Source organism: Bos grunniens, chromosome 20 (genome assembly GCF_055505025.1).
Source record: "Bos grunniens cultivar Pamir isolate PY7600 chromosome 20, Bosgru_T2T1.0, whole genome shotgun sequence".
NCBI lineage: Eukaryota > Metazoa > Chordata > Mammalia > Artiodactyla > Bovidae > Bos > Bos grunniens.
In genome coordinates, this window is record NC_141184.1 from 73354187 (window position 1) to 73372246 (window position 18060).

The 18060-nt window shown below is 44.4% G+C and overlaps 1 protein-coding gene and 2 pseudogenes across 1 annotated transcript; all 3 read left to right on the forward strand.

Annotated features, from left to right (window-relative positions):
* The first annotated feature begins 346 nt into the window (after positions 1-346).
* Positions 347-1139, forward strand: LOC147350802 (olfactory receptor 4P4-like; annotated as a pseudogene).
* Positions 1140-11340: 10201 nt separating this feature from the next.
* Positions 11341-11459, forward strand: LOC147350803 (5S ribosomal RNA; annotated as a pseudogene).
* A 3250-nt stretch (positions 11460-14709) lies between these two features.
* On the forward strand, positions 14710-18058 carry LOC147350804 (uncharacterized). Its single transcript, XM_086362292.1, has one exon. The coding sequence runs from the start codon at positions 15067-15069 to the stop codon at positions 15766-15768; it is 702 nt and encodes a 233-aa protein (XP_086218418.1). The 5' UTR covers positions 14710-15066; the 3' UTR covers positions 15769-18058.
* Positions 18059-18060: the final 2 nt, after the last annotated feature.

The window sequence follows — 18060 nt, forward strand, 5'->3', positions numbered from 1 at the left end:
TACACCAATTTTGTGATTTCATTAGGAACCACTTAATCAAGCAAATTCTATAGTTACCTCTATTTTACATCCTAAATTGGCACATTATATGTCACCCTACTTAACACTATTAAGATCATCTCTTTTTTTAAAATTCTTGATAAATATAATTCCTTGCTTCCTCACAAAATAATTTAAATTATATAAAAACTGGAACTTTGTCTAATTTATCACTGTATTCTTAGCTCCTAGAAGAATATTAGTACTAGATAGTCAAAGACTCATATTTAATGAAAATGATTTCAGTGGGTCTCAAAATAACTTGTCTTTAAAAGGCATTGGTGCCATTTAAAGTAGATACTAGGTTTCCATTTTCTCATCAATGATTCGTTTCATTGGTTTTGTCATTTCAGATCACTTTCTTGAACATCGGATCATGGAAGATAGAAATAATGTTACTGAATTTATCCTCTTAGAACTTTCTATGGACAAGAAAGTCCAGATCCTCTGCTTTTTATTTTTCTTATTCTGTTACCTGGCTATTTGGTTGGGGAATTTGATCATTGTGATTTCTATTACATGCAGTCAGCTAATCACCCAGCCCATGTACTTCTTCCTTAACTGCCTTGCACTCTCAGACCTCTTCTACACCTCCACTGTGACACCCAAACTCATGACTGACTTACCGATGGAGAAAAAGGCCATTTCCTATAAAAACTGCATGACACAGCTTTTCACCACCCACTTCTTTGAGGGGGGATTGAGGTCTTCACCCTCACAGGGATGGCCTATGACTGCTATGTGGCCGTCAGCAAACCTCTCCACGACGCCATCACCATGAACAGGCAAAAACGTCACTCAATTCTCATAGTGTTGTGTGCAGGGGGACTTCTTCATTCTCTTGGTCTCTTTCTTCTTGCGATTGTTTGACCTTTCTGTGGCCCCAGTGAAATAGATCACTGTTTCCGTGATGCGTATCTTTTGTTAAAACTAGCCTGCACTGATACACAAAATTGGCTTTTTTGTCATTGCCAATTCTGGCTTGATGGGACTGGTGCTCTTTGTGGTTTTGATGGCCTCCTACACTTTGATTCTGTATAATGTGTGCACATATTCTGCAGAAAGCCACCATAAAGCACTTTCCACCTGTAGTTCCCACATCACAGTCCGTGATCCTCTTTTTCACACCTGTCATCTTTGTTTACATTAGACCTGCCACAACATTACCAGAAGATAAAGTGTTTACGCTCTTCTACACAATTATTGTCCCCATGCTCAACCCGCTTATCTACACACTTAGAAACATGGAGATGAAAAATTCCATAAGAAGACTTTGGTGCAATAAAAGGTTCTGGGAAGGGAGCTTAATGATCTGAAGGCTATTCATCTGACGCCAGTGACTGTCTTCTCATCACTCCCTCTGTTGCTGATTCTCTCCTGCTAATGGGAAAATCAGTCAGAATGTGTAAAAGCCAAGCCTCCAACAACAGCTTGCCTTCAGTGGTTCCTTCTTTATTTTCCTCTCAATGTGTTTTCCTTGATTTCACTTTTCACTAATAATCCCCTTTGTTTAAAAAAAAAGAAAAGAAAAGAAAACTTTTTACAGAGTAAAAACACACTGAAAAATCTGGAGGGAGAGTGATCCTGCCTGTATTGAAGGCTAAACCTGGGGGAGACTTCGCTCTCAAAATACTTGGCCTCAAGGTATAAAAGGTAATAATATGTTAAAAGGTAAAAGACAGTTGAAGAATCCACCTGCTAATGCAGGAGACACAGGTTCAATCCTTGGGCCAGGAAGATCCTCTGGAGAAGGAAATGGCTACCCACTCCAGTGTTTTTGCCTGGGAAATCCCATGGAGAGAGGAATCTGGTGGGCTACAGCCCATGGGGATGCAAAACAGCTGGACATGATTCAGCGACTAAACAAAAACAAAAAGGCAGTTATAGGAAAATAAGAACAATCACATACTGCAAACTCCTTTCAGAACTATATACCTAGCCTCGTATCCTACAACTCTAGATTTCTTTTAATCAAGTACCTAGAGATCTTTTTGTGTGTATTTGTGAACTGTGATTATTTTACTTAAGTGAAAAAGAATATATAGATCTAAATACAACATAGTGTAAAGTCCAGCCTTATAGTCTACATGGCAAGTCTTACAGTCTGAAAAGCAAGTCACTGTGTGATCTGTTTGTGAAGTAACATTGTAAGTATTGGGGAAAATATATGTGTTTATATATATACAAACTCTTGCTGTTTTAACTGGGTTTGACATTAAGTATACATGATCAAGGAATAAATAAACTACAACTGACTTTGCTACAAAAAAGAAGAAAATATAAATCCTTTAGTTCCTCAAAATAGATGATTTATTTCAAAGTAAAAGACTTTCACTTCGTTTCTAATTTCAAGTGTAGAATAATCCTAAAATAATATTTGACAAAATATAGATCAGACTCAGTGATGGGAATATATATATATTCTGCTGCTGTGCTTAGGTGTTTCTGACTCTGTGGCCACATGGACTGTAGCCCACCAGGCTTCTCTGTCCATGGGGATTCTCCAGGCACAAGTATCAGAGTGGGTTGCCGTGTTCTCCTCCAGGGGATCTTCCCAAGCCAGGGACTGAACCCAGGTCTCCCATACTGCAGGCAGACTCTTTACCAACTGAGCCATCAGGGAAGCCCAAGTATACTGGAGTGGGTAGCCTATCTCTTCTCCAGGGGATTTTCCTGACCCAGGAATCAACCAGAGGTCTCCTGCATTGCAGATGGATTCTTTACCAGTTGAGCTACCAGGGAAGTCTAATGTGTATACACCCATACCTATAGGATTTTCATGATTTTCTAGTGCAAAGTATACATTTTGTTTGAAATACATTTTTAAGATTGCTGCATTTTCTTATGAAAATGTGTATAGTTTTGGATATAAAATGTAACTATTAATAGTATAGATTTGTATTCTATATAATGAGTTAAACTATATTTAATACTATAGATTTATTTTAGGTAATAGGATATTTTCTCATGTTTCTCTCTCAAATAATGTAATATTTTGTAGAATTAATAGGAAAGATATGAATTTTAAAGAATAATATTATTAATATGTCATAAAAATGTTGTTAACTGTTCTCCACACAAAGATAGGCCATATTAATATTTGGCTATATTATGTGTGTGTCTCCTTCAGAATTTTCCACAGTTTATTGTGATCCACACAGTCAAAGGCTATGGCATAGTCAAGAAAGCAGAAATAGAAGTTTTTCTGGAACTCTCTTGCTTTTTCAATGATCCAGCAGATGTTGGCAATTTGATTTCTGGTACCTCTGCCTTTTCTAAAACCAGCTTGAACATCTGGAAGTTCATGGTGCATGTATTGCTGAAGCCTGGCTTGGAGAATTTTGAGCATTACTTTACTAGCAACAAAGATCTGTCTAGTCAAAGCTATAGTTTTTCTAGCAGTCATGTATGGATGTGAGACTTGGACTCTAAAGAAAGGTGAGGGCCGAAGAATTGATGCATTTGAACTGTGGTGTTGGAGAAGACTCTTGAATGTCCCTTGGACTACAAGGAGATCCAACCAGTCCATCCCAAAGGAGATCAGTCCTGGGTGTTCATTGGAAGGACTGATGTTGAAGCTAAAACTCCAACACTTTGGCCACCTGATGAGAAGAGCTGACGCATTTGAAAAGACCCTGATGCTTGGAAAGGTTGAGGGGAGGAGGAGAAGGGGACAACAGAGGATGAGATGGCTGGATGGCATCATTGACTCAATGGACATGGGTTTGGGTGGACTCCGGGAGTTGGTGATGGACAGGGAGGCCTGGTTTGCTGCAGTACATGGGGTCTCAAAGACTCAGACACGACTGAGGGACTGAACTGAACTGAATATGTATGTGTCTTATTTTTGTACTTGCAAAATACTTTGCAAATATTATTTTCATATTTTGCTTCATATTTAAATGTCAAAAAAGAATGGTGTTTCAGAATTGTAAATAATAATCTTAAGGAGGCAAAAGTTATCAAAGTAACTGAATGAATATGTAGTAAATAATGTAAATTAACCAAATCTTACTTATTTTCCCAATTGAATTATCTCCTCAAGTGGATCAGTTGTTTGGAGTTACATTTTCATAAAGATCATCCATTCATCTTCCCAGATAGTTGCGAATATCTGGTAATAACTGATATTTTTCAATATCCCCATCTCTGTGTTTGCTTATAGTGTTTAATAGCCTTCCATAGAGACCTCAGTTCTGCCTTCATGTGTAAATTAAGCATAAACCATAATCCATGACCTTCAGCCACGAACTACAGAGTTTAATACCAGATATTTTGGGTGAGGAATTTTTAAAAAAGATGCTTACAATATATGCCATTCTTATCTCTCTTGTTAATAAGTACAAGTACTAGGAAATAAAGAGGCCAGAATATATTGCTTCATTTCACAGAGACATCATTCATACAAATCTCTCTCTCTCGGAATGAGGCTTAAAATAAGACATTATTCTGCCTGCCTCATTCAGTCTGGATTCATGAGCAGTTCAGGTTGTGGGGTGGTGGTTGCTTTTCGCTAGTAAATCACACTGTATGAGAAAACTCATATACTGATTTTAATTCCTATTACGTGGGGATTTCTTATGTTATGTCAGTTCAGTTCAGTTCAGTCGCTCAGTCCTGTCCGACTCTTCGTGACCCCATGAATCGCAGCACGCCAGGCCTCCCTGTCCATCACCAACTCCTGGACTTCACTTAGACTCATGTCCATCGAGTCAGTCATGCCATCCAGCCATCTCATCCTCTGTCGTCCCCTTCTCCTCTTGCCCCCAGTCCCTCCCAGCATCGGAGTCTTTTCCAAAGAGTCAACTCTTTGCATGAGGTGGCCAAAGTACTGGAGTTTCAGCTTTAGCATCATTCCTTCCAAAGAAATCCCAGGGCTGATCTCCTTCAGAATGGACTGGTTGGATCTCCTTGCAGTCCAAGGGACTCTCAGGAGTCTTCTCCAACACCACAGTTCAAAAGCATCAATTCTTTGGTGCTCAGCCTTCTTCATGGTCCAACTCTCACATCCATACATGACTACAGGAACAACCATAGCCTTGACTAGACGGACCTTTGTTGGCAAAGTAATGTCTCTGCTTTTGAATATGCTATCTAGGTTGTTCATAACTTTTCTTCCAAGGAGCACGCGTCTTTTAATTTCATGGCTGCAGTCACCATCTGCAGTGATTTTGGAGCCCCCCAAAATAAAGTCTGATACTGTTTCCACTATTTCCCCATCTATTTCCCAGGAAGTGATGGGAGCAGATGCCGTGATCTTCGTTTTCTGCGTGTCGAGCTTTAAGCCAACTTTTTCACTCTTCACTTTCACTTTCATCAAGAGGCTTTTTAGTTCCTCTTCACTTTCTGCCATAAGGGTGGTGTCATCTGCATATCTGAGGTTACTGATATTATCCCGGCAATCTTGATTCCAGCTTGTGTTTCTTCCAGTCCAGCATTTCTCATGATGTACTCTGCATAGAAATTAAATAAGCAGGGTGACAATATACAGCCTTGATGTACTCCTTTTCCTATTTGGAACCAGTCTGTTTTTCCATGTCCAGTTCTAACTGTTGCTTCCTGACCTGCATACAGATTTCTCAAGAGGCAGGTCAGGGGTTCTGGTATTCCCATCTCTTTCAGAATTTTATACAGTTTATTGTGATCCATGCAGTCAAAGGCTTTGGCATAGTCAATAAAGCAGAAATAGATGTTTTTCTGGAACTCTCTTGCTTTTTCCATGATCCAGCAGATGTTGGCAATTTGATCTCTGGTTCCTCTGCCTTTTCTAAAACCAGCTTGAACATCTGGAAGTTCACGGTTCGTATATTGCTGAAGCCTGGCTTGGAGAATTTTGAGCATTACTTTACTAGCATGTGAGATGAGTGCAATTGTGCGGTAGTTTGAGCATTCTTTGGCATTGCTTTCTTTGGGATTGGAATGAAAACTGACCTTTTCCAGTCCTGTGGCCACTGCTGAGTTTTCCAAATTTGCTGGCATATTCAGTGCAGCACTTTCACAGCGTCGTCTTTCAGGATTTGAAATAGCTCCTCTGGAATTCCATCACCTCCACTAGCTTTGTTCATTGTGATGCTTTCTAAGGCCCACTTGACTTCACATTCCAGGATGTCTGGCTCTAGGTCAGAGATCACACCGTCGTGATTATCTGGGTCGTGAAGATCTTTTCTGTACAGTTCTTCTATGTATTCTTGCCACCTTTTCTTAATATCTGCTGCTTCTGTTAGGTCCATACCATTTCTGTCCTTTATCGAGCCCATCTTTGCATGAAATGTCTCCTTGGTATCTCTCATTTTCTTGAAGAGATCTCTAGTCTTTCCCATTCTGTTGTTTTCCTCTATTTCTTTGCATTGATCACTGAGGAAGGCTTGCTTATCTCTCCTTGCTGTTCTTTGGAACTCTGCATTCAGATGCTTATATCTTTCCTTATCTCCTTTGCTTTTCACTTCTCTTCTTTTTACAGCTAAGTCATACAGTGACTCACTTAGTGGCTCAGTCACACACTTGAGAATGTAAGGAACAACACTTCTTGAAACAGGCAATATCGAAAACAATAGCAGTAATAGTAGAATCATAAGAAGTTAAGTCAAGAACTTCTATTAGGTGTAGCCCAGTGACATCTCCATGTCATCTGACTTAGTTTGCTAAATGACTATAGCTTGCTGTTGATATCCTGGTTGTAGATCCTGAGCATCTGATCTTTATTCAAAGACTGGTTATTGAGATAAGCTTTAGAAACAAACTCAGAATGTCCTTTTTAACAACTTAATTCAACCTCTTAGCAATGTAACATAACCACAAGGAACTATCTAAGGAGTGAGTCTTAGTAAATACAGACCTTAATTAAAAAAACTGGAACTTAATATTCAGTGAAACATAATAGATGCCATAGGCCTGACATCAGTTAGGTGGATTTTTCTTTTAGAGCTCCCCAGTATACGTTGAGATTTTTGTATATGTCGGGAGACAGTCTTTTTATTTACCTGATAAGGCTGTTCAGAACCCAAGTGTCTCCAGTTTCTGGAGGGATGAGGCAGAGAGAAAAAAGGTATAATTTTACCCATAGGAGTAAATCACTAGATTGTTTTAAACGATCAGTAACTCGAGGAGAAGTGCTTCTTTATATCTGAAAACACAGAGTAAAAGTCAACAATATGTCAGACAAAAAGTCGTGAAAATTGTGGTCATATTTAGCAGTCTACTCCATCCCATGCAATTGATCCCTTTGTTCTGCTGTCCTTGCCCAATGACCAAGGACATCAGTGAAAGCAATAGTCTCGAAGAGACTCATGAAGTTTTTGTGAACGTCTGTATGACCTGTCCAGCACAGTGGGTGCCCTGATCACTGGAGATTGTGGAAAGCACCTTTTAACCATTTTTTTCTATTCTGCGATATTAATCCTAAAGCCAGGAAAGGCATTATCAAATAAAAATGAGGTTTGTCAGGGAGCCAGGAAAAGCCAAGTGGCCATCTTGGACCTCTCATAGCCCCAACTCTTTGGTTTATGGCCATTTTTAATCCATTTTAAATTCCCTGAAGACGTGTTAACTTTTGTAGAAGCAGAATGAGCTTTGTTCATATGTGCTGTAGTCTGTTCTCAAAAGCCACATTCCAAGAAAACTTTGTTCTTTTAATCAGTGAGAGAAAACCAAATTCCAGTTTGGTAACAGCTTATATTCACTGTGAAACAATAGTTATTCACTTAGTCATAGTAACAATAAGACTTCAAAGGCAGTTTAATGTCTTAACAAACTTGTAGCATGCACAAAACTCTTCTTTCACTTGCAACACACCTGGTTACACTTTCTGTATTCATCACTTCATTTGTCCATTTAGAGGACAGCCACTTACTTTGCTTTTCCTTAATAGAATATAATTCCATTCCTTATTACTTTTTTTTTTAAAACACACATCTTACTTTTCTTCAGAAACCATGACTTGTACTTTACATCATCATTCTGTAGATTGGTAAGGATAAATCACCCAAAGTTATATCATTTATAAAAGTATCTTCACAATGCCTCTGTTAATTAGATCAATAAACAAACATCAATATCATGTATCAATTCAGTAATGATTATTTCCCAGATCACACAAGCCTCAAATTCATTTACTTTAATTTTCTTGAATTTAGAATTGTTTGATTTGTAAGCACTGACTTCTCTTTAGGCCAATTAATTAGAGCTCATTGAACCACTTAGCCTTTAGCAATTTTTTCCAAGGATGGAGACATACACTGAGACACACACAAATCTGGACAGACAGAAACCTCACAGTTTTCCACCTGAAATTTAAAATGTCTCTTTGTCCCTTTTATTTTCTTGGCTTGAGTTCCAGCTCATGGCTGGAGTCCCAGATAGAGTGGGCTGTGTATCTCAAGGACATGATAAGAGTTAACTCAGGTTTTTCCCCAGGCATGTTTCTGTTTCTCAGGCAGGATCAGAGCTCCCCAAAAGAGTATTTTCACAAGTCAAACTTTTAGTAATTACATGTGCAAAAAGAACCAGTTTTGCAATTTCAAAAAGATTCCATTTTACCTAGTTTTCTCCAGAGTCTAAAGAATACATATGGCCATTCAGGGTTCAAAATGTCATTTCTCCTTCATGTAGTCATAGCTTCATAGCTAAGCTTTAAACCAGAGAGTGCTCAAATTGGCTCTGATGACAGGGGTAGACTGATCGATAAGATGTCCCAGCAGGGATTCTCTCTCTGGGCAGGTGAGGTCTTCTCTTAAAGCAAAGAAACCCCATATATAAGGGATTTTTAGGCCTTGAGGATCAAAATTATCCCAGGTTTTCAAGATATTATTCAAGGGGGGTGGTTCTGGACTGTTAGGCCCCATCTGTAAGAGAGAAAAAAGCAGTGCCCAGTGCCATGGCTTTTTTCTACCAGAGGTGTCTGCCCCTGCTCTAGATGGGGTTGGAGACTGATTTTCCACCTAAGCTTCCTTCCCTGGCCAGAGCTAACCTGTCTCTTACAGGTGAAGGTGTCCTACTCCCAACCCCCCTCGTTCTACCACCCAGGCATGGTGGAGATGCACCAGGGTTAGACCTGATGGCATCCCAGATTGATGTTCAGGTCCTCACCATTAAAACCTTGGTTTGATTTCCCTTTTATTCCAGCACCACCTGGGGTGGAACAGAGTAGTTTTCCGGATGCTTGCCGAGCCAAGACCACTAGGGGAAGCACCCAACTTCTGTGTACCTGCGCACATTCCTCATAACAGTATAAGTGGCAAGTCATAAAGGGATGAACAGAAAACCCAAGACATCCTCCTGAGAGTGGCCATACGAGTCTATTTAATAACAAAGGAGGCGATGGAGGGCCCGCCTGCGAGGAAAAACTAATCCTTCATATTCATGGAGTGCCAACATCATCCTTTTTATTCCTGTCCAGCAGACTGTACAAAAAGAATACCTAAGGAGTTGAGACAAGAGCCACTGGAGGGCTTCGTCTGCTCTGCTAAGAGCTAGCGTTACTAAGGGAAGAAGCCCAATGCACTTTCAATCTGCCCAAATCTGGGGTGTCCCAATCTGTGTCCTCAGGAATCTCATGCTCACCAGCAATGCCTCAATCCATATAGTCCAGAGGCATAGCCATGACAAGAACTTGCCTGTGTGTCTGTGGGGTCAGGATGGTGATTTCCAGTCTGAGAGATGTCCCTGGAGCTAGAGCTCCAGCTAGCTCCCTAAAGTGCTCCTGTCTGCAGTGTCCTGTAAAACTTGGAGTGGGGGCCTTGCTAGAAAAGCACAATAACAGCATGGATTGCAAGTCCCTTGAAAGTCTACAATCCGGCACACAAGGTTAATAACTTTAATTCCCCAAGCAGATATGAAATGGTCAGAGGGACCAGGAAAAGCTGACTGGGGAAAAGAAATTCAGTCCACATGCTTCTGATTTAGTAAAGTAGCTGCTGCTGCTGCTGCTGCTAAGTTGCTTCAGTCGTGTCCGACTCTGTGAGACCCCAGAGTTGGCAGCCCACCAGGCTCCCCCGCCCCTGGGATTCTCCAGGCAAGAGTACTGTAGTGGATTGCCCTTTCCTTCTCCAATGCAGGAAAGTGAAAAGGGAAAGTGAAGTCACTCAGTCGTGTCCAACTCTTAGCGACCCCATGCACTGCAGCCTACCAGGCTCCTCCGCCCATGGGATTTTCCAGGCAAGAGTACTGGAGTGGGGTGCCATTGCCTTCTCCGTAGTAAAGTAGAGACCACAGTAAAAGAGCAAAAGAATCTCAACTCTGAGTGTTCTTACCTTGTCTTGAAGATCTTGGACAAGCCCCCAAGATGGTAACCTAGCAGTCAACGGTGACCGATGCCACTGGATTCATGGTGTCTAAGAAGATATTACTCTGGGGCCAAAGACAGTCTCAGTCACTCAGAGCTTTGTGTATATTTTATTTAAAGTGAAGGTGACAGAAAAAGCTTCTGACACAGACATCAGAAGGGGCTCACTAATTTAAGTGGGGCCATATATACTTCTCAACTAGCCTCTGAGAATAGACAAAAAACATCTCAAGGATGTGAGCATTTTGCCCAGACCCTTTCCTATAACATACATCCAAAGCTCAAAAAGAGGAATGTCCTTGAACCTGAGATACTGCTCCCTACAATGCCTACTTGTCTTAGGCAAAAGAATGTGAAAAAGAAAGCAAGCTTGCCTCCTCCTTAAAGGGGCTTTAGGCTTGGACTCTTTATCAACCTGCTGGGACAGGTAAGTATACAGTTAAACTCAGAAAACTCTAATGTTGTAATGGTGGTGAGTAAAGCATTTGTATAACATACCACTGATAACTCATATAAGTATATCACTTATAAATTCAGTATGAAGGTCAAAAGATAAAATATCAAAATAATGATAACTACAAAATGAAATAATGGAACCATGTTTGAAGAATTAGATGACAGTATGATACGAAGTCAACAAAAAGAGAGACGCAATGAAGAGCTACAAATTTTTTTTTTTAAAGGAAACTAACATAAATTCTGGATTTAAAAACTAAAATAATTGAAATGAAAAACTGATAGGTTCAACAGCACATTTGAGATGCTAGCAGAAATAATCCATAAACTTGAAGATGAATTCATAGAAATCAATGTAAAAATAAAGAGAAAAAAATGTTGAGGGAAAATGATCTAAGGCATCCATTCATTACACCATCAAGTATGGAAGGAGAGAGACTCTCAGAAAGCAAGGAGAGAAAGGGGAGGGAGTAAAATTACTTGTAGACGGAATGGCTGACCGGCAGGTCAGAGCGAAACGGAGGTGCAGCGCAGGGCTCTTAGGGCGCCGGGCGGCAGTAGCCTCAGTCTAAGGCCATAGCACCCTGAACGCGCCCTATCTCATTTGATCTCGGAAGCTAAGCAGGGTCGGGCCTGGTTAGTACTTGGGTGGGAGACCGCCTGGGCATACCGGGTGCTGTAGGCTCTTTGCCTTCCCTCTCCTTTAGCCCCCGCCCCACGTCCCAACTCTTGGGCTCCCGCAGCCCCAGCCCCTCCTGGGGGTGGGTGGCCAGGGCACTGACTCCAGCTGCAGACCTGGGTTGCCTCCGCGCAGCCCGCGAGCCCCTCCGCATTTGGCTTCCAGGAAACCAGACGACCATCCCGCGGGTCTCCGTCTGGGGCTCCCTTGGCGTGCCTCAGGCAATCCTGGGGGGCTGCACCAGCTCCAGCCCCAGCTCCAGCCCCAGCCCCACACACCCCCACCCCACCCCCCCATCTTCGCAGGCGAACGCCCGAGCTCGCGCGCACCCGCGCGCACACACAGATATATGTGCACAGACGGTGCATGTATCTTGTTCAGTTATACTTTTGGTGGATATATGCCTGGGAGTGGGACTGCTGAATCATATGGTACTTCTAGTTTTAGTTCCTTCAGGAACCTCCATACTCTTTTCCATAGTGGCTCTACCAACTCACATTCCTACTAACGGTGGAGGCGAGTTCCCTTTTCTCCACATCCTCTCCAGCATTTGTTATCTACAGACTTTTCCATGAGGACCATTCTGACTAATGTGAAGTGGAACCTCGTTGTAGTTTGGAGTTGAGTCTGTCCAATCATGAGTGATGTGGAGCAAGATGACCTTTTTAAAATGCAGATGCAATTCTATCACCTCCCTGCTCCAACTGCTCTTGTATTTTCCCATCATAGAGAAGATATGACCAAATCCCTTCATTGCTTGGTCCCCACTTTCTTCTCTGATTTCTTTTCACTGGAATGCCCTCTGCACTCTTTTGGTTCCATCCCATAGGGCATTTATCATTTCTTGAATGTACTAAGGTTCCCTTGTCAGGTAGCCTTCCAAGATGCTATTTTCCCTGCCTGAAATTCTTCCTGCATCTCAACCCTGGTTTACGTCGGTTCAACCTATGGATCTCAACTCAATTATTAGTCTGAAAAGCCTTCTCTGACACCCAGTTTTTGGTGAGGGAAGAGGCCCCTATAGAAGTTCTCAAAGTATCTGCCTGTTATTTATCATTAGATTAGTCTCAGTGAAAGAAGGAACTGTGTTTCTTCTTCTCTCAGCATTCTATTTCCAGAAACATATTGCATGCCTACTAGCTCATAGTAGGTGCTCAATATTATTTTCTGAGTTTAACTGTATACTTACCTGTCCCAGCCGGTGTGTGAAAGTGTATGAAAGACAGAAAAGTTCTGCGAAGCCTCAACTTTTCACTTGTCTCAGCACTTTGGATCTCTTTGGATCTTTGTCAATTCAGTTCTTTTCTTTCTTCTGTTGATGTGCACACTATATTCAAGGCACGATCTAAGGCATGAAGACATATCAATAAATATAGGTTCTTGCTTTCCAGGAACTCACACATCAGATTTCTATAATTAGGGTTTTTTTTATTTAATGCTCTAGAACAATGTGAACTTTTAGTGTTATTCATTTTCATTTCAAAGAAAGATCATTTTACTTACATAGCAAAGGTGGAGACCTTCCAACTTTCAGTCCAATACTTATAACTTTACCATTTCAGGCAAGTCTTGTGGTTCCTTCTGGAGGTGTGCAGCTCTTCCAGAAATGTGAAGATCTTCCATAGTCCTCAGACTTTGGTGTGATTTGGAATCATCAAGAAAGTTTCCAGGTATAGGTTCCAGACCACCACCTCAAAGAGTCAGTAGCGAGTGGAGTGGATTCCAGCAATATGCATTGTTAACCAGCATCATTGGTGATTCTGTTGCTACAGACTCAATGCAGTGGGCAGGGCCTGGACTGCCCACTGGGTCTGATGTGGAATGGAAAGAAGGGCTTACCCCCTCCACTGTTTCTAGCCCTGTGACTAGAAACGGTCCCCAAACAAAAATCAGACAAACAAGATTATCCCAGATCGTAGTCCATGAGATGAAGGAACTAAGCAGCTGGTTGAGATGGAGCCAAGGGGAAAGGTTGCTCTTTTTTTCTCCACTTCTACTCCTTTCTTCCTTGATGCCTTAGTGATTCATCGTGGAGATTTGAAATCAAGTTCACAAGAGTCATATTTGTTGAATAAAGATTTTGCATTGAACCAACTCTAAAAAATGAAGAAAGTTTCACCTGCCACATGTTTCTTTTAAAAAGTCAATTGCTTTTCAACTCTGGGGTTTCTCCATTGCCTTGTTCAAGTAGCCTTAATCGTAAAAATAAAATAAAACTACATAAAGATTCAAATATACCAACAAAGGAAAGCTTCCGTTTCTTAAATCATCTTTCCACTTAGTAGAACACTAGCTCTTTTCTTTGTATTTTGACTAGGCAATTAGTTGTATTGTGGCTCAGATGGGAAGGCATCCACCTGCAGGAGACTCAGGTTTGATCCCTGGGTCGGGAAGATCCCCTGGAGAAAGAAATGGCAAACCACTCCAGTATTCTTGACTGGGAAATGCCACGGACAGAGGAGCCTGACTGGCCACAGTCCATGGGTAGCATAAAAGTTGGGCACAACTGAGCAACTAAGAACAGAAGTATTTCCAAGGACCACATTCAAGAGATTTGGAACTCTTGCTTGACTTCCTCATGTTGACCATGTTGACTAGGCAGCAGATAGCAGCTGATTCTTCTGTACAATTAACAAAGAATGTGTCATTCTGTTCTATACTTTTCTGTACTGCAGGAAGACTGTACAGAGCAGATGTCTGGACTTGTACAGGACTTTTGGTCCTTTAGAGGATTACAGTTGCACCATCAATGCTTGCCAGAGGTGGCAGGAAGGCGGCCCTGAAAGTTTGAGTCCAGACATGTCCAGTGTTTTAGGATATATCAGATGAGTAAGAATGCATTTACCCTTCACTATGTCTCCATAGAAAGTTGCTTTGGGTTTGGAGGTATACACACACACACACACACACACACCCTGCCGCCGAGACAGGTCAAGAGCTAGAAACCACAGGTAAGGGAGACGGAGAAAGAGGGAGAGAGAGACAGCAAGAGGACACGCAAGCTTCCCAACCCCCGGCCTCCACACCCTCCCCCCTCCACTCTGGGTATCCACGCGGCCCCAAGTCGACCCGACCCCACCCTCACCCAGCAACACACTCACACACACTCTCACACACTCACCCTCTGGCCTGGGGGTGGGGGCTGGGTCTCGCCTTAGGTAGCCAGGCCAAAGGGGACCTTTGAGACCTCGGCTTTGAGGAAGTCTTGGGGTCCCCACGGGTGACCGCCAGCCCCAGGGCACCTCGTCCAGCCGGGGCCGGCCCAAAGCTGACGCCCCCTCCCTTGGGGAAGCTGCTTCTTCCGCGTGGCCTTCCTCTAAGGTGTGTCACGGGCTGTGCCAGTGTGTCTGTCTCAGATCCGATGCCATCCTCTCTCCCCCATCTCCTGTTTGCTGTCTCTCTGTCACTCGCTCTGTGTCTCCCTCTGTCTCTGGCTCCGTGTGTGTGTGTGTGTGTGTGTGCACACACGCGCACGCGTCTGTCTGTCTGTCTATCTGTTTCTCCCTCTCACAGTCCTGGAGTCTATCTCTGAACTTTCATCTCTTTCTGCCTCTGTCTCTCCTGACACCCGGCGGCCCGTCCGTTCCTCTGGCCCCGGCCTCTCACAGGTGCTATGGCTCTGGCTGATGAGGTTGCGACGGCGGGCTGTCAACTGTCTGTGTGTCTGTCCGTGTGCCTGCCTGTCGCTCGTCTGCTCTCGCAGGAAGGTTGTGTGCTTGTCCGGCGGCGTGGGGGAAAGGTGGGGGCCTCGGTAGGGCGAAAGGGTGGGGCTGAGGCGCTCGGGTGGACCGCGCCTCCGTGGCTCCTGGTGGGTTTGGGCACCGGGCAGGTGTCGGGCAGGATGGGCGCTCAGGGCCCTGGCTGGGCTGCGCCTAGGCCCACAGGAGGCTCAGAGGCCCGAGGGCCGCGGGGGTCGGGCGGCGGTGGGGCCGAAATCCAGACACCTCCGGGCCGCGTGGCCCTGGGCAACGAACGGGATCGAGGGAGGCCCGGCTCGCCGAGCGCCGCCGGGCCTGGAGAGGCCCGGGGTGGAGGGCGCCAAGACCTCCGCGCCCCTCAGCCCACCCCCCAGGCCCCGTGCGCACGCACGCCTGGCATGCCCCTGGGGGTCCCGGAAGCCCTCCGGGCTGCCGAACCTGGCCAGGCGTTTGCTGGCCGCGGGGTGGCAGTGTTTGGGGGCGTGGCGGCATTGGCCGGCGGAGTCTGGTCGCGCGTCGTTCGGCTCAAGTACAGCGCGCGCCCCCATGGTGAGGTGCGGCCTGCTGGCCCGACCGGCAGGTCAGAGCGAAAGGGAGGCACAGCACAGGGCTCTTAGGGCGCCCGGCGGCAGCCGCCTCCTTCTACGGCCATACCACCCTCAACGCGCCTGATCTCGTCTGATCTCGAGGGCTCACATTTGATGGTGGTTTTGTCATCTCCTACCTCTTTCTCGTAAAGCTGGCAGCTGAGGGAATGAGGTAAGTGTAAAATTGAATAACAATGGACTGTGTGGAATGTGTGAATGTGGAGCTCTGTGAATCCGTAGGTCTAAGGAGAGACTGGCAGCTGCCGACGTGGAGTATCTGTCCCCATGACCACGTTTACGTCATCAAATGTGCCACTGACCGCCCTCCCCCCACCCCGGGTGGCAGGGACCCCCACGTGGCAGCCCCCAGGCTCGCTCTCTCTGGCTCATCCACCCTCTAGAAGTTTCCCCAGACCCTCAGTAGGAGTGGGCACTGCTGCGGGTGTGCGTTGTGTGTCCTCGTGCCCCATGTGACGTTGCACGACTAACCGCACTCTGTGTTTGCACCCTTCTCCCGCGCTCATGGGACCAGGCAGCGTGGCGGGAACGCAGGGGCTGGATTCTGCTACAGTCAGGACTTGCTCCTGATGTGCTTCGGGGTGAGTACAGGCCAGCCTGGTCCTGCGGGGGCACGGAGCCCACGCCCCAGGGAGTGGAGGGTCAGTGGGTCTCTGGAGGTTAGCCTGGGAGAACCCTCACACCAGAGAACGTGACCTTGGCGCCCCACTGCCGCCGGAGTGGTCAGAGCATGGCCAAGGCCCCTCGCATAGGGACGCATGGGTATCCCTCCCACAGCGGCAGTGCTGCTGGCCACGCCCTGCGTGCACGTTCTCGGAGGGAACAGGGCCCAAAGCGTCAGGGTTCACGAGGCTGCCCTGCCCTGGGCCTCTCCATGCAGAGGCCAGCGTTTCACACGGAGGTGCACCGGCATCTGGGGCTCTGCTGCTAAGGGGCCACCCTCCCTTGCAGGTGCTGCTCTGGGTGGGCCTCTGGTGGGTCCGGCCCTGGGGCCCAGCCCTGCTCGAGCAACTCTGAGGGCAGGAGGCTGTCTGCTCTGTCCTGTTCACATCTCAGCTAGAAAGCTGGATTGGGCTTTTGAGGTTTTTTTACCAGCAGCTTTTAGCTATATGTCAGAATAAAGTCAGCCACAGAGTTCTCTCCTTGATCTGCTTGGCCCTCCATGTTTCTCTGAATTCTCAAAGCAGCTGATGCCCCAAATGGGGTGGGGGGTGGGGGTGTCAGGAGGGGCAGGGGCTGGGGCACCAGCTGCCAACCCAGGACTGACTTTTCTGTGTGTGTTTCCAGTTTACCTGCACGAATTCTCCAGATGTTTATACAGCATCCAGTATACAACAAAGACTACATTTTGAACTCGACGGAATCTTTACTCTGTTAACACTTGTTACATGGACCCGAAGATATTACAGGGTTTTTAATTAGTGAAAAATTCATGAATACCATAGAGAAAATATTTTAGCATTTAATGTTTCTGATATTTATGTAAACTTATGACTTCATTTATATAATTCCTTCCTTTTTCTTGTATATTCAGGCTATGAATATCCTTTCAGATCAATTTCATGTTCTGATACCTGATTTCAGTCTTTCAAAGGAATGTACTGTAGTGCTTGTCTGTATAAATCCTATGAACAAACACAGGGCTTTTGTAAATGATGCATTTATTGTAATTATTCTTGTTTAATTTTTCAATGTTAAACCATGAGAGAAGGGGTTTTCCTGTGATTGTAAAATCATCATGACATGGTGTGCTTTATTATCCTTCCAGAATGTAACCAAGCTCTCCAACAATCACTCTGAAATAAGCAAACTTAATTTCAACCAATTGTTGTTGGATGTTAACGACTGGCCTAAACTGTACTTTTTCTAGCAAGAAATGCTTTTTGTCCACAGCGTGAAGTGATTTAAAAGTACTGGGTGTTAAATGTGAGCTTCTAATGAAATTTGGGCTGAAAGGATGCCTAGAAGAAGACTGAAAATCTCTCCTGTAACCCAGTCTCTGTGGACCTGGATCCCTCCTCTCCGGTGAGGCTCTTTGGGGACCAATTGAGATGCCCTGCACCCGCTGCAGAGCCATCGAGCTGGACAGTGAAGGTGCCACTTCCCAGACAGACAGGGTAGTGTAGCTCTGACAAAGGCCTTATTTTTATGGAAATCATCTTTTTACATGATTGTAAACATGTTTAAAGAATGGACCTAGGCGTACATTTTTAGATTGTGATGACATAGCCATTCTGGATTGTATAAGTAGCAAATGTAATTTTTACTTTTTCAGCGGCACATTAAAAAAGCCAGCAAGAGATG